Source organism: Sminthopsis crassicaudata, chromosome 1 (assembly GCF_048593235.1).
Source record: "Sminthopsis crassicaudata isolate SCR6 chromosome 1, ASM4859323v1, whole genome shotgun sequence".
Taxonomy (NCBI): Eukaryota; Metazoa; Chordata; class Mammalia; order Dasyuromorphia; family Dasyuridae; genus Sminthopsis; species Sminthopsis crassicaudata.
The window spans coordinates 44,054,109-44,077,707 of NC_133617.1; the positions used below are offsets into that span (position 1 = coordinate 44,054,109).

Here is a 23,599-nt window from a genome sequence, read left to right on the forward strand (position 1 = left end):
ACTTTGCTAAAATTCTGAATTATTTCTAATAGCTTTTTAGCAGAGTCTTTGGGGTTCTCTAAGTATACCATCATGTCATCTGCAAAGAGTGATAGTTTGATTTCCTCATTTCCTACTCTAATTCCTTGAATCTCTTTCTCGGCTCTTATTGCCGAGGCTAGCGTTTCTAGTACTATTATTGAATAGTAATGGTGATAGTGGGCAACTTTGTTTCACTCCTAATCTTACTGGGAAAGGTTGCAGTTTATTTCTATTACATATTATGCTTACTGAAGGTCTTAAATATATGCTCCTGATTATTCTAAGGAATAATCCATTTATTCCTATACTCTCAAGAGTTTTTAGTAGGAATGGATGTTGGATTTTGTCAAATGCTTTTTCTGCATCTATTGAGATGATCATATGGTTTTTATTAATTTGATTATTAATATGGTCAATTATACTAATAGTTTTCCTAATATTAAACCAGCCCTGCATTCCTGGTATGAATCCTACTTGATCATAGTGTATTATCCTGGGGATGATTTTCTGAAGTCTTTTTGCTAATATCTTATTTAAGATTTTAGCATCAATATTCATTAAGGAAATTGGTCTATAATTTTCTTTCTCAGTTTTCGATCGACCTGGTTTAGGTATCAGTACCATGTCTGTGTCATAAAAGGAGTTTGGTAGGACTCTTTCATTCCCTATTTTTTCAAATAGTTTATATAGCATTGGGGCTAATTGCTCTTTAAATGTTTGGTAGAATTCACATGTAAATTCATCTGGTCCAGGGGATTTTTTCCTGGGGAGTTGATTAATAGCTTGTTCTATTTCTTTTTCTTAAATGGGACTATTTAAGCAATTTATCTCCTCCTCTGTTAATCTAGGAAGCCTATATTTTTGGAGGAAGTCATCCATTTCCAAAAGATTTTTTAAGTATAAGCAAGAAGCCCAAAAAAACCATAGATTCCTTCTACACAGAGAAAAAGCGGGTATCCAACCCCAAGGAAGTTAACAGCAGAGAGTCAGCAGATAACAACCTAAAGGGGAACGATTCCTGCCCCCCATCACATAACTCTCTCCTTGAAGAGGCTATTAAAAAGTTAAGAGAGTTTGAAGAAAAATGGGGAAAGGAAAGAGAAGCTATGAAATTGGAGTTGGAAAAAATAAAGAATTCACAGGAGATGCAGGGAAACAAAATTAGTGAATTAAAAAAGGTAAAAAAATCACAGGAAAGTAGGATTTCTGAATTGGAGAAGATAAAAAAGTCTCAAGAAAATAGGATTTCTGAATTGGAAAAAGAAAATAATTCTCAAAAAAAATTAGGGAAATGGAAAAAAATTCAATAGAGCAAAATAACTCATTTAAAAATGAAATTGGGCATTTACAAAAAGAACTAAAAACTGTGAATGAAGAAAATAACTCCTTAAAAGTCAGGATGGAACAAATAGAAAAAAATAGAATTGGTCAATGGAAAAGAACAAAAGCTCACAGAAGAAAATAATTCCTTAGAAATTAGAATTGAACAAGTGGAAACAAATGATTCTATGAGATATCAAGATATGATAAAACAAAATTTAAAAAGTTAAAAAACCATAAAAGAAATTGTGAAATTTCTCATTGGAAAAATAACTAACCTAGAGAACAGATCCATGAGAGATAGTATAGAATTATTATACTACTTGAAAGCTATGGGTAATATCTTTCAAGAAATTAATAGAAGAAAACTGCACTCATACATTAGAATCAGAGGGCAAAATTGAAATTGAAAGAATCCATCAATCAGTATCTGAAAGTATGAAAACTCCCAGAAACATCATAGCCAAATTCCAGAGCTTTCACAGATCAAAGAAAAACTATGAAAGAAGCCAAAAAGAAACAATTCAGATAATGTGGACTTGCATTCAGAATTACACAGGTTTTGGCATCTTTCACATTAAAGAATCAAAGGGCCTGGAATATGATATACTAAAAGACAAAGGAGTTAGAATTACAACCAACAATCACCTACCCAGAAAAATTAAATATTACCTTTAAGGGGAAAAATGGATATTTAATGAAATAGAGAACTTTTAAGCATTTCTAATTAAAAGATCAGCCAAATTAAAAAAAAATGACCTCTAAATAGAAGACTTAAGCAAACATTAAAAAGATAAAAATGAAACAAGAAAGAGAAAACAGAAAAATCCAGTAAGGTCAAACTTTTTATGTTTCTTTATGGAAAGATAATATTTGTAACTCTTATTTTCTGCTTTTATATTTTCCCTTAGTTATATTCAAAACAAAAATTTTTAACATTTGTTTTAAAAATTTTTGAATTCTAGGTTTTCTTCCTTATTCCCACCCCACAATTAAGAAACTACTTGTGAAGTTATGTAAAACATTTCCATAAAAGTCAAGTTGTGGGGGGGAAAAACTTTTTCCACCTACCTTAATAAAATTTTTCCTACCCTAAATAAAGTTTTCTCTCACCCTAATAAAAATAAAAACCCTCAAAAAAAAGGTAAGTTGAGAGAGAGAGAGAGACAGACAGATAGAAAGACAGAGATAGAGACACAGAGAGAATGAATATTTCAGTTTTGTATTTAGACGCAATTAGTTCCTTCTCTGGGTATGAATAAGATTTTTCATCATAAGTCCTTTAGAGTAGTTGTGAATGATTTTTTTTTTTTTTTTTTACTGAGAATAGCAAAATGATTCACAGCTGGTCATCCCAGAACATTACTATTATTTTGTATACAGTACATTTCACTTTGCTTAAGTTCATGGAAAACTTCCCAGGTTTTTTTCTCTGAGAGTATCCAGGATTTTTTTCCCTGAGAGCATCCTGCTCATTTAATGTAGAAGCTCATAAACCTTGTGTTATCCTGGTTCTACTATGATTGATTTGTTTCTTTCTGGATGCTTATGATATTTTCCCCTTGATCTGGGGGTTCAGAAATTTGGCTATAATATTCCTGGAAGTTTTCAGTTTGGGATCTCTTTTAGGAGATGATTGGGTTTTTAAAAATTTCTATTTTACCTTCTAGTGCTAAAACATCAGGACAGTTTTCCTTGATATTTTCTTGAAAGATGATGTCCAGGCTCTTTTTTTGATCATGACTTTCAGGTAGACCAATAGTTTTTGTTTTTTTTTTTAATTCATTTTTCCAAATTATCCCCTCCCTCCCTCCACTCCCTCCCCCCGATGGCAGGTAATCCCATACATTTTACATGTGTTACAATATAACCTAGATACAATATATGTGTGTAAATACCATTTTCTTGTTGCACATTAAGTATTAGCTTCCGAAGGTATAAATAACCTGGGTAGATAGACAGTAGTGCTAACAATTTACATTCGCTTCCCAGTGTTCCTTCTCTGGGTGTAGTTATTTCTGTCCATCATTGATCAACTGGAAGTGAGTTGGATCTTCTTTATGTTGAAGATATTCACTTCCATCAGAATACATCCTCATAAAGTATTGTTGTTGAAGTGTACAGCGATCTTCTGGTTCTGTTCATTTCACTCAGCAACAGTTGATTTAAGTCTCTCCAAGCCTCTCTGTATTCCTCCTGCTGTGCTGAGGGGTCCCAAAGCTGTTAGTACTGCTGCTGATTCAGAGGCCCCACCTCACTGACTGGGCTCCAGACCGGGGCCAGAGGTATGCAGGTGCAGCCTACCCTAAGATTATGCACTAGGCTCCCACCCTGGTTCAACAAATCTTGTCTGCTGACCTTCCAAGTCTTCTTTGTTGTCTCTGAACTGAGGGTCTGGAAGCCACCTTTTGCAGAGGTTGGGGCTGGGGCCTGATTCCAGATTAGGGATAGAACTAGGACTGCACCAGGACTGCACACTGGACTCCCTCCCTGGTCACAGATTTTTTTGCTGACCTTCTAAGTTGCCTTCAGCTAGAAAATGTTCTACTGCATCTTTTGGGGTGTTCTAATGCCCTAAAATTTGTTTAGTCATTATTTAAAAGAATTTGGAGCAGTTTGGAGGAAAGGTTGGGTGAGTTCCTGCCTTTACTCTGCCATTTTTAGATGAAAGCAGGGGTAGCAATCTCACATTTCAGACAAAGCAAAAGCAAAAATGGAACTAATTTAAAGACATAAAGAAGGAAACTATTTGTTGAAAGGTATCATAGTCAATGAAATTATATCAATACTAGGTTAATGAATTACTCAAGAAAAAAAAAACCCAAACAAACTAGAAAAAGAACAAATTCAAAATCCCCAATTAAGTATCAATGGAGATTAAAGGAGAGATTAATAAAATTGAAAATAAGAAAACTATTGAATAAACAAAACTAGAAGCTGCTTTTATTAAAAACAAAACAAAAATAAAGCAATAACACAAACTATTGATTAATGTGGCTTTAAGAAGGAAAGACAATCTAAATGAAATGTTTGATATAATATAATTTACCCAGATTAATAGAAGAAGAAATCAAATACTTCTGTAACCCAATCTTAGAAAAATAAATTAAACAAGCCATCAGTGAACTTCCTAAGAAAAAATTCCCAGGACCACATAGATTCAGAAGCTATTTCTACCAAATATTTAAAAAACAATTCTAATACTATATAAATAATTAGGAAAAATAATCAAAGGAAGAGTTCTTCTAAATTGTTTTTACAACATAAAAATGATGCTGATACTTAAACCAGGAAGAGTCACAACAGAGAAAACTATAGACTAATTTTCCTAATGAATATTGAAGAAAAACTTTAAATATATATATTTTTTGAGGCTGGGGTTAAGTGACTTGCCTAGGGTCACACAGCTAGGAAGTGTTAAGTGTCTGAGACAGATTTGAACTTGGGTCCTCCTGAATTCAAGGCTGATGCTCTATCCACTACGCCACCTAGCTGCCCCCTAAATGAAATATTAACAAAGAAATTACCACAATATATCACAAGGATTATATACTATGACCAAATGGATTTATTCCTGGAATGCAGAGCTGATTCAATTTTAGGAAAACTATCAGCATAATTAACCTAACAAAATCCAACATAAATCATATGATTATCTCAAAAATCAACTCAATTTAGAATTATTTCAATGCAGAAAAAGTCCTTGATACAATACAGCACCTATTCCTATTAAAAACACTAAAGAGCACAGGAATAAAAAGAGCTTACATTAAAATGATAACTCATTTATCTAAAACTATCAGCAAGCATTATCTGTAATGGAGATAAGCTAGAAGTCTTCCCAATAAAATTGGGGTGAAGGATGGCCATTATTGCCTCTATTATTTAATGTTGTCCTAGAAATGTTAGCTGTAACAATGAGGGATGAAAAAGAAAGGAACTTGAATATGCAGTGAGGAAACAAAATGATCACTCTTTGCAAACAATATGGTGTTCTACTTAGAAAATCATACGTTAGTATAAAATACTATTTGCTCATGGGTAGGCTGAGTCAATAAAATAAAAAGTACAGTTCTGCCCAAATTAATGTATTTATTCAGTGTCTTACTTGTAAAATTGTCAAAAATTATTTTATAGAGCTAGAAAAAATAATAACAAACTCCACCTGAAAAAAGAAAAGTTCAAGAATATTAAGGGAATCAATGAAAAATAATGTGAAACAAGGTAGGTTAGACAAAGCAGATCTCAAGCTATATTATAAAGTAAATATCAAATCAATTTGGTACTGGCAAAAAGAAATAGAATAGTAGATTAGGTATAAATTACCATATAATAAATGACTTTATTAATCTTGTATATGATAAAACCAAAGATCCAAGCTTTTGGAAAAAAAAACTTAATATTTGACAAAAACAGCTGGGAAAACTCAAAAGCAGTATGATAAAAACTAGGTATAGATCAATGTCTTAAACAGTATAACAAGATAAGGTCAAAATGGATGCATGATTTACACATAAAGGTGATACCATAAGCAAGTTGAGAGAGCATGGAATCGTTTATCTGGCAGATATATGAATAAAGGAAGAATTTAGGATGAAAGAGCATATAGAGAATATTACAAAATGTAGAATGGGTCATTTTGGTTATGTAAAAATCTGAAAATTTTTTTCACAAACAAACTCAGTGTAACCAAAATTAGAAGGAAAGCAGAAAACTGGGGAAAATTTTTTTGCAACAAGTATCCCTGATAAAGGCCTTATTTCTCAAATTTATAGAGAACTGAGTTAAATTTACAAAAATACAAGTTATTCCCCACTTAATAAAAGGTCAAAGAATATGAACAGGCAGTTTTCAGACAAAGAAATGAAAATCTGTGGTTATATAAAAAAATGCTCTAAATCATTATTGATCAGAAAAATGCAAATCTGAGGTGCCACTTCACACCTGTCAGAGTAGTTAATATGACAAAAAAGGAAGATGTTGGATGTTGGAGAGGATTTGGGAAAACTGGGACACTGATGCACTGTTGTGCACTGTTCACAACTGGAGTTGTGAATTGATCTAGCTATTTTGGAGAGCAATTTGAACTATGACCAAAGGGCTATAAAACTGTACATATCCATTGATCCTTTAGGTCTATGTCCCAAGGATATCAAAGAAAGCGAAAAAGATGTATTTGTACAAAAATACTTATAACAGGTCATTTTTGTGGTGCTAAGAATTGGAAATCAAAAGCATGCCCATGAATTGGGGGATGGCTAAACAAACCATTGTATATGATTGTAATAGAATATTACTATGCTATAAGAAAGCAGGATAATTTTGGAAAAACCTGGAAAGACTTAGATGAACTAATGCATAGTGAATAAACAGAGCAAGAACATTCCATAGAGTAATAGCAATATTGTTTGATGAAAAACTGTGAATGACAGCTCTTCTCAGTAATACAGTGATTCAAGACAATCCCAAAGGACTAATGATGAAATATACTATCCTTCTTCAGAGAAAGAAGTGGTATTCATTGAGCCATGCTATTGAAGCATGCTATTTTTTCAATTTCATTTTTGTTTTTTCTTTTGTTTTTTTTTTTTTTTTGTTTCAGTTTTTCTTGTACAAAATGGCTTATATGGAAATGTTTTATATAATTGCATGTATATAACATATCCAGTTACCAAATCAGGGAGAGGGGAGAGAAGGATAGAATTTGGAACTCTAAACTTTAAATAAAAAATCCTAGTAGAATTTAAAAACAAGAATGTTACATAAAATACAACCAGTCTTAAAGTGTCAGGAGGGCTGAAGTGCTATCCTAATAGAACCTTTATGATCCTGTGAACTTTTTTCTTTTTTTGAGACTGGGGTTAAGTGACTTGCCCAGGGTCACACAGCTAGGAAGTGTTAAGTGTCTGACACCATATTTGAACTCTGGTCCTCCTGAATTCAGGGCTGGTGCTCTATCCACTGCGCCACCTAGCTTCCCCACTGTGAACTTTTTAAATCATAATTTTGTCATCTTGAAAATACATCTTGGAAAATAGATATTGTTAAAACAAACCAAAATAAAACTGAGCATTTAACCAAAGGGGAAAAGTTAAACTACTTGTTCTAAAAGTCAGAGCTTTATGATGTGGATAGCATAATTATATCTGTAATAAGTCATTGGGATATTTAAAAATAATTACTCCATTAACTTTTATTTTTAGTTAGAAAAGAAAAGGTTAGTGGATTTTTATCTTATGATCCAGGGCTGAGATTAAGCACTTTACACATTTATAAACCTCAGAGTTGTTTTGCATTTCTCTTATTAGTGATTTGGAACATTCTTTCATATGATGGTTAATAGATTGTAATTCTTCTTTTGAGAACTCTTTATTAGGGATTGATCTGTGATGGTCCTTTCTGCTTTTATACTACTACAAGCTAAGGATGATTTTTACATTGTTTAATTAGAGTAAAACTTTATTTAAATTAACATTTTTTATGTAACAAAATTTTCTTTAAAAATTCAAAAAACATTCTTATCTAAGAGTCATACAAAGCGACACTGGATCTGATCCATAGTCATATATCATTAAGCCCTGCTTCAGACCATTTGATAGAGAAACGTAATAAAATTTCAATGCTGGTTATCATACTTTAGTGGAAAGAGCCCTCCACTAGAGATCAGAACACCTGGGTGTTCATCAAGTTCACACTTAAGCACTAATTAGTGTTGGACTTTGAACAGATTAACTTCTTTGTCCCCCAATTCAGTATTTGTGAAATAAGGATAATGATTTCATTTTATGTCCTAGGATTTTTATAAGAATCAGGAATGACCAATAGACAGCATTTACAGTGGTAAATTTAGAGTCAGAAGACTTGGATCAAATATTAGCTTTACACTCACCAAGGACATGTGAGACATTGAACACATCATTTAATTAGCTTGGTATAAAGTGAATTGGCTAAATTAGATGATGGCTCAAGTCTCCCCCATCCTGTGTTAAGGGTTTTGAAAAGTAAATTTGCTATACAAACTCTGGCATTCATTTATTCAACAAGCATTTATTCTGCATTTATTATGTGGCAGGTACTGTGCTAGACACAGAGTCTACACAGACCAAAGTGAAATAATGCCTGTTTATTAAATGACAACTGGGGACTGCTCCATACTAGATACTCCCCTGTATGCTAGAGAGACAAATACAATGAAAGGCAAAAGCTTCATAAAAAGCTCATCTACTAATGGAGAGGCAACAGCATCTCTCAGGTATGGAAGGAACTTCCATGCTTTGGGGTGCTAAGATTCTGAGCTTGGAGCATCTGCTGTGGCCCGCCCCTGGATGCTGCCCTGTCCTTGCTGAGTGGGCTGGCTCTAGTTCCTTCCTTTAGCTTGCTGAACCTCGATTGTTTCACTTGACAAATGGGGTTTGTGCCCTTTAGTTAAGGATGTCTCTGAATTGTTGGTTCCTTTATTTTGTAATTTGCAAATGATCATTAGAGTAATACCAAACAGGAAATAGATAAAAGTTCAGGACATATCTGGCTCTGAGGCATGGAATAATATGGTAGGAGATCTTCAATTATCCACATATCTGCTGTGAACACTTTCACCTCTAAAAGCAGAATAGGTAATAATCTCCTCTCTTGTCTTAGTGGTAATAAAAAAGTGCAGAAACCAACACAGGAACATTTTAATTTGAATCTGATTTATACCAACAGAGAAAAACTGGCTACTGGAATGGAGTGGAAATGAGAGGAAAGTGATCACTCCCCTTTGAGATTACTGTAAAGAAGGGGAGAGCTGAGTCTAGGCTGACATAGGCCCTAGGTTTTAGGAGTATAGATTTCACAGAGTTCTGAGGAAACACGCATGGACTAAGGAAGGATGGAACATTTACCTGGTCTGGCAAATGACATTCTTAGTTGCTGAAATAACACTTATTGATGTGATTATTGTACCTGGTGAATGAATTTTGAAAGCCTGGAAAAGAGGAGAGGTACCATAGGAGTAGAGAAGGGCAAATGTTTGTTTTGTTTCCCACTTTCCCTGCTTTTATTAGAGGGAAGAGAATAGGGATCTGTGAAATGCAAGCCAGTTAGCTTAGTTTTGATTACTTGTATAATTCTGACTGTCTAAGAGAGGAATCAGTGATGGCTAGAGCCATCATGGCTTCATCAAGAACAGGTTGTGACAGATCTAACTAACAGCAATTACTGGTGAGAGTTTTCCTTTGTTTTCATATATCTGTCCCATAGTTTCAAGTAAATTACTTGGGCCACAAGTGGATTTGTTTTGTCTTTAAGATCAAGACTAAAGAGTAGGGAAGGAACATGGGGAATAGAATGGGCAGGCAGTTTGGAAAGTTTTTCTTGGGAGGGGAAGAAATGTACAATTTTGATTTGACCTTCAATCTAATCTCAAAGAACCTTCGTTCCAAAACAAAAACCATGAGCAAAACAGTGGTAAGAATTAAGTCCCTGAAAACTGGGGCCCACTTTCTCTTGGCTGAGTCAATTTTCATTTAGGAAAAATGAAAAGCTATGAGTTGTAGGAGATGATCAAATCCCCAAAGTCCAGAATCCAAATGGATTCTTAAAAATGAAGCATTTGTTTCAAATTGTTTCAAGCTTGACATTGTATGGTCTATTTTTCTTTTAATTAGTCATACACGTATAAAACATGTATTAAAGCGTAATAGGTGCAGAACTCATGTTCTTCCCTTCTTCTCTTCTTCTTTACCTGTGTCTCACAGGAAGAAGTGACTCCTTCTTGCCAAGGCAAACCCATTGACTTATGAGTGATTGCATTCCACCCTGTGTTCTCCCACAAATTGCCTCTTCTGTTATTCTCATTCTCCCACTTAACTTCAGTTTTCCCCATCTTCTGATTATTTCCCTACTTCCTAAAGACAGACCCATCCTCAGAAATCCTCTGTTTGAGGATTCTTCCATCCTTATTAACTACCATCCTCATTCCTTCTACCTTTCAAAGATTAAATTTGAGAAAGCTGTCTGCCCCCAGTACTCTCATTTTATGCATGCTTCTTTTCTTCATACCTGTCTGCAGTCTAGCTTCTAACCTCATCATTCATCTGAAGCTTTTCTTCCCAAAGTTACCAGTGATCCCTTAATTGCCAGATCTAGTGGACTTTTCTCAGTCCTAATTCTTCCTAATCTCTCTGTAGCCTTTGATGCTGTTGATCATCCTTTTCTTGATGCTCTCTTCTTTCTAGGTTTTTGTTTTTCTGCTCTCCTGGCTCTTCTGCCTCACTGAATAATTTTTCTCAGTCTCCTTTGATGATCATCATCCAGATCACGCCTCTTTACTGGGGAGGTCACTTAAGGCTCTTTCCTAGGTCTTTTTCTCTTCTCCCTCTGTACTATGTAATTCACTTAGAGATCTCATCAGCTATAAACAGATTCAATGATCATCTCTTTACAAATAAACCTATCTCCTAAATTCAAGGCTCCTCTCTCCAACTGTCTATTGTGTATCTCAAATTGTAGTCTCATAACCATCTGAACCTTAACATATCTAAAATTGAACTCATTCTTTTCCCCTTTCTTTCTGACTTCCCTATTACAGTTAAAGATATTAATATCCCTCCCAAATTTCTAGGCTCACAACCTAAGTCTCATCTTCTCTTCCATACTTTTTCTCAGCTCCCACATCCCAATAGCTGCCAAATCCTATTGTTTTTCTCTTCATAACATGACTGGCATCTACTCTGATCTTTTCTCTGTGACACATTAAAAGGCTTGGCAGGTCAGAGCAATAGACAGGAGAGACTAATGTGAAGCTTAATAGGGAAAAATGTAAAGCCTTATACTTGGATTAAAAAAATCCTTCTCACAAGTACAAGATGAGTGAAGACATGTTTAGACTGCCAGGATCTGAAGAAGATCAGGGAGTTTGGAGGGACTTTTAAGCTCAATATGAATCAGTGCAATGATATTGTAGGCAATTGAATTAACATGATCTTGAGCAACATTAAGAGAGGCATAGTTTCTGTGAGTAGGGGAGTCTTTTTCACATCATACTATAGATATGGTATATTTATATCTGTAGTATTTCTTTCTAGGGATTTTTTTTTTTTTTTTTTTTTTTTTTTGCCGAGGCAGTTGGGAGTTAAGTGGCTTGCTCAGGGTCACACAGCTAGAAGTGTTAAGTGTCTGAGATCAGATTTGAACTCAGGTCTTCCTGACTTCAGGGCTGGTGCTCTATCCACTGCACCACCTAGCTGCCCTTTCTAGGAAATACATTTTAAGAAAGATATTGATAATCTGGAGAACATCCAGCTGAGGACCAAAAATAATGATGGACCTCCAATCTGTGATAGGAAGATAGGGCGAAAGAAATGGTTATATTTAATCTGGAGAAGAAAAAAATTTAAGGAGACCCAATGTTTGTTTTCAAACATTTATAGGGTTGGAATGTGGAAGAGGGATCAGGATTGTTCTGCTTGGCTCCTAAGAGAGAACCAAGAAAAAATAGATGGAAATTATAAAAGAAGCAGATTTAGGCTGGATGGAGGGAAAAACTTTCCAACAGTTAAAACTTCCTCAAGATGGAATGGGCTCCTTGGCAGACTGGGGGGCTTCCACCACTGCATTTTAAGCAAAGACTGGAGGTGGGCTTGTTAGCTATACTGTAGAGAATATCTCCTTTAAAAAAAAAAAGAATTATATTTAATTTTTTAATCAGTAAAAATGCCCTCCCTTAGATCTTCCCAGTTGAGAACAAAAGGGGAAAAATTACATTTACTAAAAGTATTCTTTTTCAGGTTTGGGTTGGACTGGATGGCTACTGAGATCCCTTGGAAAATTCTGTGATTCTCTATTTTAGGAAAACAACACTCATCAGCGAATTGCAGAGTTGAGAAAGGAAGGTCTGTGGTCTCTCAGACGACTGCCAAAACTTCAGGAGGCCCCACGACCAAAGTCCCACTGGGATTATCTCCTTGAAGAGATGCAGTGGATGGCAACGGACTTTGCTCAAGAGAGAAGATGGAAAATGGCAGCAGCCAAGAAGGTACTAAGTTTGTGGCCAGACTGCTTCTCTGAAAAATAGCAGCTGGAATCTCTGTAAAGCAAAATGGGGTGTGCCCCTCACTGCCTGAGGGCAGCAGCTGTAATAAGTCACAGATCTGTCATGTCATCTTGGCTGGCCCTTGCTGTTGCAAGGCAACCTGTTTACTGCCTGCGGGCTATCTCTGTGTATTCTCTCCCATGCACTCTGCCTGCTGCATCCTTTCCTCCTTTGAATCTCATTCTCGTCCATGTCCTGTCCTCTCTGCATGGGGGTGCCTACCCCTACTGAGCTGCCCAGATGATCTCTCTCTCAGATGACCAATGGCATTTTATTTGTGCCTCTTTCATGAAAATGCCCACCTTTCCCATTACATTATAGTTATTTATATCATTATAATAGCATTTATGTAGCATCTGCTGTGTGCCAGGCACTGTGCTAAGTGCCTTACAAAGATTATCTCATTTTATTCTCACCACAGGTTTGGGAGGTAGGTGCTTTTGTTATCCCTGTTTTATAGTTGAGTAGATACAGACAGAAGATAAGTGACTTTTACAAAAGCACACAGCTAGTGCTGTTTAAGGCTGGGTTTGAATCTGTCTTCCTGACTCCTGGGCTAGCTGCTGTGTTGATAAGGGAATACCTGAGTGATAAATCCATTAGGCAGTGGGTAGAATTCAGAGATATCTGTAATTTGAGCATCAGCTGCTTAGGAATGGAGCATCTGGAAGAAATGATGAGGCTCCTGAAAGAGGGTGAAGAACAGGGTTCTTAACCTAGGTTTGTAAACTCAGTGTATGTGTGTGGGGTGTGTGTGTGTGTGTGTGTGTGTGTGTGTGTGTGTGTGTGTGTGTGTGTGTGTACACATATACACATGCATTTATGTAGATAGAAAACCAAGGTCATATATATTGCACAAACAACCCTGGATGCAGGGAGCAGAGCAAGGAGAGGGAGGTCTTACAGAGTCTGTGGACTCCCTGTGTGTAGTGGGACAGGAGGAAGAAGAATAATGGGGCAAGAGGGCAAGCTGAGGAGAGAGGAGGAGTCTGGAAGAAGGCAGGGGCCTGGGAGGACTGGAGAGCATGCAGGATCAGGGATTTTCTTGTTTTAAGGATCCTCTTTCCACCAAAACGGGCTGGTGTGGTCTCTGTCCCCTAGAATTTTAGAGAATTGCCCAAGAGGTCTATAGGCCCTGACCCTATGTTTCCTTAGCTCTTTGCCAGCTGTCAGGATTCAGAGAACTCGAGAGTTGGAGAGACCTCAGGCCATCTAGCATGTCTGGCCAGCGGGACCCCACTTCATCTAGAGGTGGCTCATTCCAAGTCTGATGGCTCTAACTGTTACCAAGGTTTTTCTGGGCATCAACCTAAATTTACTTCTTTATGACTTCCCCTCTTGACTCCAAGCTCTGGTCCTGCAAAAGACCAGTCTGTTTCCTTTTACATATGATTGCCAATCCAGTACTTTTATACATATTTGCCAGTTGAGTAAACATAGCTCTCATGCCTCCCCCATCTTATATTTGCAAAGTAGCTGTTTTGTACCCAAGTGTGAGACTTCATATTTGTCCCTGTGGAATTTCATCTGAGTAGATTCAGCCCAATGTTCTAGCCTGGTAAGATCCTTTGGGATTCTGACCATTATCTGCCATGCCATCTTTCCCAGTTCTGTGTCACCTGCAGATCTGATGAGCATACCTTCTATGTCTTTATTCAAGTCATTGATAAAAATGTTAAAAAAAAAAAAAAAAAAACGGGCAGGATTTAGATGCCTGCAGGAACTCCTGGTGAAGTTGCTGCTGATCTGTTTACAATTGTTTTTTGAGTCAAGCCATTCAAACCAGTTCTGAACATATCTGAATTTATTTTTGTCTAACTCTTATCTTTCCATCTCTGTCTACTAAGCAAGGCTGCCTCTTCAAGGAGAATTTTGATTTTCTTTTAAAAAGACCCTTTGGTTTTAGAAATTAGAAAGCCTTGATGATCTTTGAGAAAAGTTTCCATAGAGTGGTTTTGGGAGAGGGGAATCTGGTGGAAGCTAGCTTGCTAAAGGTTAAAGAAGTAATTTGAAGTAAAAAAAAAAGTATAAAGAACTATATATGTGAGGTTGGGAGTGTGTAGGTAAAGGAAAAAGCAAAGATGGCAGACTGAGGAAGTGGCAGAGCTGCTGAAAGGATATTTTAGGATAAAGGAGAACTGATAACATTTGTAGGCAGAAATTAAAGAAATATTGGAGAGGGGAGAAATGGAAGATTTAAAGAGAGATATTGAATTGAGAAGGCTCCTGAAGAGGTAGAAGGAGGTGCTATAATTTCCTTGGTATTTCTACTAACTAGGGCTGACTCATTTTACACAAATGATGTGGTTTTGGGTGTTTCTCAGTTGCATTTTTATTAATTAAGCTGTATTTTGAAGTGATTTTAAATTGTATCTTAATGAATCCTTAATTTAAGTTATTTTATCTTTTAGTTGGCAGTAGTACTGAGATTTTGATTTTTAGTTTCTTTTGCATCTCAGCATTACTGTGAAATAGCTAAGGGTCTATAAATACTTAAACGTGGCAGTTTGTATTTAATTTTCATATTCTTGATAGATGATTCTTTTGCATGACAGGATGGATATAACATAGGAGGATCTTGCTGAAGAAATTTACTCTGAAGAAGAGAATGCTCAGGAGAGAAGTAATAATAGTATTTTGTCATTTGAAGGTCTGTCACTTGGAAGGGAAGGATCAATCTTTTTCTGCTGGGTCCAAGAGGACAGAACCAGCAGTACTTGACAGAAACTAAAAAGAGACAAATGGGCACTGATATCAAGAAAAATGTCCTAACAATGAGATCTTTTCCAAAAGAGAGTGGAGTGCTGCTTAAGGTGGTAATGGATGGTTTCTCCTTCATTGGAGACTTTCAAACAAATTGGTTGACTTCTGCTATTGTGTGTTGCAGATTGGATCTTTGTTGAGATATAGCTTTGATTAGGTGGCTTCTGAGATTCTGTAGTTTCCTAAATTCTTTTGGTAATAACATTCCTTTATTTACTTAATGTATAGATTTATATATTTCCTTTTTCTTTAAGCATACGGTACATACACTGAACATAGTTTTCCCTCTTAATTGAATTTTCTCATGCAAATCTGGTTAGACATATTGATATTCCCCCTTATCAATTCCTAATTCAACTTATTTTACTTGGAATCATTTTAATGCAAGTTAACATTTACTGTTAACATTTTTCTTTTGGCCAAAATGCAATCCAAGATCTTTGTCCGGGTAAGGCTATCAGATGACTTGATTCTTATTGCTTTACTATTAGATTCCTGAAAATGAAAGTTCAAAAAATTTTAATAGAAAAGTGTCTTGTTATTGTGACTTGTGTTGATTTCACTTTGACCTTTTTTCTTCGAATTAAGATAATTTACCTTTGCCTATAATCATAATTAATTATCTAGTATAATATTTATTTCTGTGTGGAATTCTGTATGAATATTTTGTCCTAAAGTGTCAAAGAATAATAAATTCTTATTGAAGATGAACATTTTAGTTGAAATAATGCTTTAAAATTCTACTTAGCAGAGTACATGCAAATTATTAGTAAAAAAGAAGCTCTAATATTAGCATGGAGTGTAGTGAGTTTTATTCAGAATATGATGATTTTTATTAGATGGTCAGAACTGTGGCTCGTTACCATGAAGAAAAGAAACTCAATGAAATGAGAAACAAAAAGGAGGAACAGAACAAGTTAAGACGTATCGCTGCGTCAATTGCCAGGGAAATTGAGTATTTCTGGTCTAATATCGAACAGGTAAATCTCTGCTTTTTCAGTATATTATTATATTTTATTTAAAAAACCTATACTATCTTATTTTAATTCCTGTTTTTCTTCTTTTAGGTTGTAGAAATTAAACTGCATATTGAATTTCAAGAGAAACAAAAACAAGCCTTAAACATTAAGAAATATTCAAGGCAAGGTAATGTTACATATTCTAATTAAAATTAATGCATTTCACAAAACCATAGGACATTCACTTTGGAAGTGATATTATTGTTACTAAATATTCTGTGAAATATAAATTATTTTGTATTGTATTTTTATTATTGGATAAAATAAAAATCCACAAACATTATAAATCCAACTTTTCAGGTAAGGACCCAAAGCCACTAGAAGCTAGAGTTAAGATAGAAAATGAAAGCAGTATGGTAAGTAGTTTGTTTTTATTATTCTAATTTTTGAGTTAAAAGGGTTCTGAGAGGTTAGCTAGCTCAAAATATTCTTTCATACTTGGCTGGGGATCATTCACTTACTACTTGAATACATTTGGGAAAAGAAAATCTTACAGGACAACCCTTTTCATCATTAGACAGTGATAATTTTTAGAATAATTTCCTCCTATTGAAGCAAAATCTGCTTCTCCAAAACTTTTGCCCGTGGGTTCCATTTCAGCATATTAGAGCAATGCTAAATAAGTGAAATCTCAGAATAAATAATCTTTGGATTAAGTGAAGTAATACTAAGATATTCAATATACAAAATCCTTCTTCTTAATTTGAATGATTCATAAGAGATATTTGGATGTTCTAGCACCTAGGCCTGAATCTTGAAGATAATAGACACTTAATAGATGCTTTTTGTATTTAAATAAAAATATGAATAATTAGAAAATGGAAAATAATCTTGTTCTTTGGGTTTTAAAAGAATTTTTATAAATTTAATGAGATAAATAAACACATAGATATGGGCAATAAATTTCTATTATTATACAAAAAAATTTAATAGCTATATATTTAACATTGTCAAGTCTACAGGCATTTATTAAGTGCTTATTATATGCTAGCCACTGTGTCTGGCTTTGAATATAAAAAGAAATGCAAAAATACAATTCTTACTCTCATTATGAGTTCTATTTTGGACATGTTGAATTTGAAATGCCTCTGCACAACCAATTCAAGATGTCTGAAAGGAAATTGGTGTGGCAGGTCTAAATCTCAGGTGAGACATTTGATCTAGAGATAGAGATCTGGGAATCATTTGATAATTTGCATAGAAGCAATAAATTGTCATATTTGTTGATGAGGTCCCAAGTAAGATAGTATAGAAGCAGAAAAGAAAGAACCAGAACAGAACCTTGGAAGGACACCCATTAACTTTTCTTTTTAGTTGTTTGATTGCTAGATATTTTCTAAGGTTAATTCTCCTTGACTTACAAGTTTGTCATAGTTGAGAAAGTTTCCACTATTTAAAAAATAAACATAATTAAAGAACTGGTATAAGTGTTTTAATATTAAAAGTTAATTTATATATGAATTTTTACAGAAATTTTATTTTATCTAGACTGCAAATAAAAATCTTGATTCAATGAAATGCTTAAAAAAGAGAGAGAAATTGATAATGTTTATTCATTGCTTTCTTGTAGAGTGATAAACTTTTTTTTTTTTAATTGTAGCCTTCATCACCAGGAAAGAAGAGAAAGGCAAGCACATCATTGACTGATGAGGAAGGTTTGTTTCTTCAGAGGCTAGGTTGCTGGGTGTTTGTATCTTTGTTTCTTTCCATTCATTCAACTATAAAATATTATATTTTTCTCATAGGGTAAACAATTATTATTAAGGATTTTTTTGGTAGTTATTTTTTTTTAGTTGATAATTTTTTTTAGATTGATAAAAGAGGTTTATTATGGGGTTTGGAAGTAAAGTTAAAGTCTAGTTATTAAAGTTGAAGGTAGGGATAAGAGGGCACTGGAAACAGTGTTCCAGTGGACAGAGATCCTTGGCATGCCAGGCGTAAGGCTGCCATGTTTGGAATCTCTGCTGTTAGTTGATAATTTGGCATGCATAGTGCTACCACCTTTTCTCCTGCCAACTTTGTTTATTAGTGTGTAAAAGTATTAGCGGGAGAGAAACATTTTAATTGTCAATGCCAGAATGGTGGCTCTTCCTAATCTAGGAAGAACTGAATATTGTTATCATTCTTTAAGAAAGTCTTTCAGTAAGTATTTTTCAAATGCTTCAGTGCTATACTAGATATATTTATGAAAGAAATTTAAGACATCCTTCAGGAGTTTAGTTAAGGAGATAAAACTGACACATATGAAGTAAAGAGAGAACAATGACACCTTAAACTATGAAACTAATTGAAATTACAACAGGAGTTCAAAGAACTGATTGGTTGGGATGATTGAAAGACTGTTCTTTGGAGGAAGATGGGGTATGTTCTGCTTTTACTTAGATTGGGAAAGAGGAGGAGAGGGCAGGTGAGGAAGAGGAGCAATAAGCAGGAACCTTCCTTAACCTTTCTTCTGGACACACTTAGAATGGTTATCTTCATTGTATAATTTCAAGATAAGCTTCTGGGGTTGATATCTACACTCTTCACCATCTTGATTTACATTTCTCACTGCCCTCTAATATTCATTATAGTTGGGCTGTTTTTTGTTTTGTTTTTTTTTCACATACCAGAGTAATCTATGCCAACTCAATTAGAATGATCCCCCCAAAGCTCTGCTTGAAGCTAAACTGGGCCTGAACATGTAGATTATATTTAATATTTGAAAGACTGAAGTCAGTGATACCAGTAATGATGGCCAAAGGTGACAGGTGAGGCAGGAAGTGAAGGTTTTGTTGAAATAGAAATGAAGAAGGACATAATTGGTCTGGCAGACCAAAGGAAGGAGTTAGAGGTGACAGATGGGGTATGGGGAAAAATATTTTTGACTTTACTTATACATTGTTTTATTCTTGTTTCTTCTACAAGTATAGTGATAAGGTATAGGAAACTCTGGAAACACTAGAATATGATGCAAATCAAGGATCAGAATTTGCTTCCAGTTTAGTGTTAAATCTCATTTTTGTTTGCTTAATAACGAGAACTCTGTAGCCTAAAGAAATAATATAGTTATCTTTTCAAAGCTTAGTGAATATGAATAAATGTTTTCTTTGGGAATTCAGTCACAAGACAGTAGATTTTAGTATTTTAATTTAGCAATGAAGTCAAGAACCATTTTTTCCCAAATGGTTTTATATTTTAGGCTTTGAATTTCATATCTTTTGTGTTTATATACAATTACATATCTTCATAGATAAGACTTCTTTTCTTTGTATGTAAGATGGCCACTTGAATGTAGTATTCCTAAATATGAATCTTCAGTTCATATGAGCTAAGTTATTTATTCTTACTATACCTCTGTATTACAATCTTTACTTCTTCCTGTGCTGCTGGGTCATGCCATTGTTCAAGTGTAATTTTGGGTGTGAACTATTCCCATAGAAGCACCATTCTCCATTGAGATACATTTATTATGCCAGATCTAGAGTTCTTGCCCTCCCAAATCTCCTTCCTAAAAATATGAGGAAAAAGAAAATCTCTTGCTAGTGTAGATATGGGTTCATAGAATCATATAATTTAGAGCAGTAGTCTAATTACATTCAGTGGTTTCTTTTGTGTTTAGTGGAAGATGAGGAGGAGACAATTGAAGAACAAGAATCAAAAGAGACAAATATAAACCATCAAGCAGAGCTGTGCCGCTTAGTTCGAGAAGGTGAGTGAGTAGAGTGAATCATAGTTTTGTTTTTGAATTGCCCCAGTGATTATGTTATTCATGTTCATTTGAACTGGAATGGTCTAAAAAGACCTAGTGCTATTGATTGCAGTTGTTTATAACAATAAATAGCAATCAACCATTGCCTATAATAATTTCTTTGACAAAAGAAATAATCTCTTGAATATGGAAGTAATAATTTCTTGAAAAAAAGATATTTTTATAGTTTTTATAGTGCTGGTCTTCTAGAAGCAAATATTTAAGGAGATGTTCAGTAAATCCCATTTTATTTCTTCCCTGAAGAAATGAATGGATAAAATAATTATAATTTCATTTTCAATATTTTCTCCCCTTGAAATCACAAATAATTAATATAAAAGCAAGTTGAACAGATTTTCATATACTATATATCATTAGCATAATTGGGGGAAGTCTTTCCATGTTGGAAAGTATGGGTCCCATGATAACTTTTGTGTTGCCTGAGGACCAGCCTAGCTAAGTTTGAAGAGGTTTTTCACTTCTGGCATGGAATGGCTCATAAATTTTGTGGCCACTGCAACTTCTGAAGACCTATTCTGCTCTAAAGGGAGTACATTTTATATGAGTTGAGGCAGGGCCCAGGGTGACATCATCTGTCCTTGAAGTAAGAAATAATCGGGAGAGTGTTAGAACTAATCTAGTAAGATTCATAAAGACAAATGAAAATTCTTGAGGTTATCAGTGACATGTATATAAATCAGATAATAAATCTTTCCAGAAACCTCTTAACAAAATATTAAATTTTCTTTTCTGGCTTAATTATTGCTTATAAAGTGCCCAAATTACCCATAATGCCATTGGAAAAGAATAGAAAATATTACTTTTAAGAGTAGAAAGTGCTTCTTCTGAGTTGACTTTTAATTCCATAGTTCTTTTAGTCCAATGAATGTGCCTAAAAATAAAGTCTGCTGAAAAATGTTTCTGATTTATTTATGTATCATTGTGCTAGGCAATGTGAGTGAATGATTCCTCATTTTTCTTTTGACATTCTTCAGCTGAATTGCCTTTGGATGATTTAGTTAAGTTATATGAAGGTGCTTTTGTGGGAAGTTTCAAATGGCCACAGTCTATATGTGACAGTGAAGAAACTACTAGTGAAGAAGGTAAATTCTAATATATTATTTAATTTAAAGATATTGCATTTTTCTCTTTTAGAAAGTTGTAATAATCATTTGTATCCAGAGCTAATAAAATAGGTTTTTTTTGTGTGTGTTTCTGCCAGGAGTATATAACTTACTTTATATAGTATCATTTATTTTAATCATTTAAGTTCAAATCCAGTAAAACTTTTTTCAGCCTAATTCAGTAAGCATTTATTAAGTGCCAGATATTTGGAGACAAATGGAAACAAAATGGAAAAAAAAAAACCAAAACTAGAGATTTAATTACAGAATCTCTAGCTTTAATGAATCAGCCCAAGAGCACTCTCTTAGCTGGATAAGGCCTTTGTTAATTTTCTTCTTGGTATCCTCATCCTCCTAGAAATACTTTGTATATAATTTGTATTGACATGTATACATGATGTTTCTTGTCCATAGAATCTATGTTACCTGAGGGCAGGCACGATTTTGTAGGTGACTAATGAATGGGGAAATAGGAAAAGGTTGCTAAAGGAAGAATCGCTTGGATTGGGTCTTGAAGAGAGGTAGGGACTAGCAGCGGAGCTGAAGAGGAAGCACATTCCTGGCAGTGGGTGCAGAGGCAAGGAGATGGGGTAGAGACCCCTGGGATGGGCATCAGCCAAGAGCTTTGTTTGGCTCCAGGGTAAAGTACATCAATAGAATAATATGAAATCTGTCTGGAAGGAGAGTTTAGAGCCAGAGTGTATTTGCTGTGGAATGATTTAAATATTTTATTGATTTTTTTTTTTTTTTTGTCTTTCTATTACCTTCATTTCCCAATATTTTTTGGAGAGGGGCTGTTGTCATATCTTTCATTTATGCTCCACACATTCTATTTGCACAGCATGTTGTTAACATTTGTTTTCTTGTGATTTCGGAGTCAGACCATGAAGGGCTTTCAGTGCAAAAAAGGTGATTTTCTGAATGAAGGAGAATAGGAGGGTTTCTAACTGGAACGATCCAGAGACTTCCTGGGGAATCTAGACTTTCTGCCCTGCTTTCTGCCACAGCAAAGGCAGCCTCTTTTTTTTTTTTTTTTTCTGGGAGATGCTCACGGCACAGTGGAAAGGGCAGAGACCAGTCCTGGGTAGGGGTCCCCAGGCTGTTGTCCCATTGCCAGTGGGAGCTGTGTGCTCCTGGGCCGCCTCCTGTGGAGGCGGTGTCTGTAGGGGGCCTTCTAGCTTTCTGCCTGCTGCGTAGCAGCTTCTTTTGTCATTGGAAGCTGAGATGCTGCATTTGGAGGCTCACTGGAGGGGGGCACGGCACCTGCCTCAGGGCAGCTCAGCTTAGTTGGAAGTTGATTAGGTCCTCCACAAGAGTGTTAGGGGGCGCCAGAGCACCAGGCCTGGGTCAGGAAGAGTCGTCTGCCTGAGTTCAAAGCCGGGCTCGGACCCTTTGTAGCTGGGTGAACCTGGGCACACCACTTCACCCCGTGCCTCAGTTTCTTCATTTGTAAAATGAGCTGGAGAAGGAAATGGCAAAGCTCTCCAGGCGGGGTCATGAAGAGTCAGATACAATTGGGGCCTGAATGAAAAATTTGTTTTAGTTCTTAAAATGGTGTGATTAAAGAATGATGAGCTAATTGGATGTTACAGGTATAAAATAATCTTCTCTTTGGGTTACAAGGTGTGTAATCTTCTTGTAGGGATGAATACTGTGAGTGACTAGAACCCAGAGGGTGGGCCTGGGTCAGGAAGGCCGAAGTTCAAAGGTAGCCTCAGACTCTGAGCCTCTGCGGGACCCTGAGCCGGCCCTTAACCTCTGTTAGCCTCAGCCCACTGGAGAAGAACATGGTGAACCATTTTTGCCAAGAAAACCCATGGACAGTGGGTCCTGAAGGATGGCACATGAGCGAGCAGCAACAAGCCTTTCCCTAGGCCTGCTTGGGGTGTCCGGGAGGCAGGTGCTAGGGAGGCAGAGGAGCTGGTCTTGCTGTGCTCCTGGCTGCCAGCTCCAGATCCCGGACCTCTGCTTTCCCAGCCTCAGTGCCCAAGTGTAGGAATATCTTGTGGAAATCTTAATTGCTTAGATTTAGATTTCAGCAGGCAAGTTTAATACTTAAATTTCATGTAAGTTCTTTTAAGGTCCTTTAAAATGGTAGAACTCATTGTCCTTATTAAGCAGTGACACATGTATGTATCATTTTTATCTTCTCTAGACCCAGAAGAGACCACCACTGCGAGAGAAAAGAAGGAAGTAGTCGTCATAGATTCGCTTCTCAGCACCGGGCAGTACCGCGGGGTGGAGAGGGCCAGTCCTGGCAAGAAGCACACGAGGGACATTGCAGAGGTGGTGGCAGCAGCAGAAACGCTGTTACCCAAGGGCAGCGCCCGCGTCACCACTGCGGTACGGTGCTTTGGGTTTTGACAGCCTGTGGGTGTTGGTACAAGGGCCCAGGAACAGTGCCATTCCTCAGCTGGCATGCTGGCATAGACTGCTGGAAATAAAACACTGTAATTGGTGCTTGTTAAATCCTTCATGGAGAATCTAGGACAGCCTTTTGCACCTCTGAAAAGGTTTCATTTCGCTTTGTCAGTTGGTTAATTTTTAA

The 23,599-nt window shown here is 35.8% G+C and overlaps 1 protein-coding gene across 1 annotated transcript in view; it reads left to right on the top strand.

The window, feature by feature from the left end:
• LOC141560992 (E1A-binding protein p400-like) overlaps positions 1-23,599 on the top strand; it is a 128,364-nt gene that overhangs the window by 50,618 nt on the left and 54,147 nt on the right. Inside the window, exons 9-16 of the mRNA XM_074299877.1 lie at positions 12,173-12,358; positions 16,018-16,158; positions 16,246-16,324; positions 16,498-16,553; positions 17,798-17,852; positions 19,799-19,888; positions 20,923-21,030; positions 23,207-23,394. Coding sequence (XP_074155978.1) covers positions 12,173-12,358; positions 16,018-16,158; positions 16,246-16,324; positions 16,498-16,553; positions 17,798-17,852; positions 19,799-19,888; positions 20,923-21,030; positions 23,207-23,394 — 903 coding nt within the window. The remainder of the gene's footprint in view (positions 1-12,172; positions 12,359-16,017; positions 16,159-16,245; positions 16,325-16,497; positions 16,554-17,797; positions 17,853-19,798; positions 19,889-20,922; positions 21,031-23,206; positions 23,395-23,599) is intronic.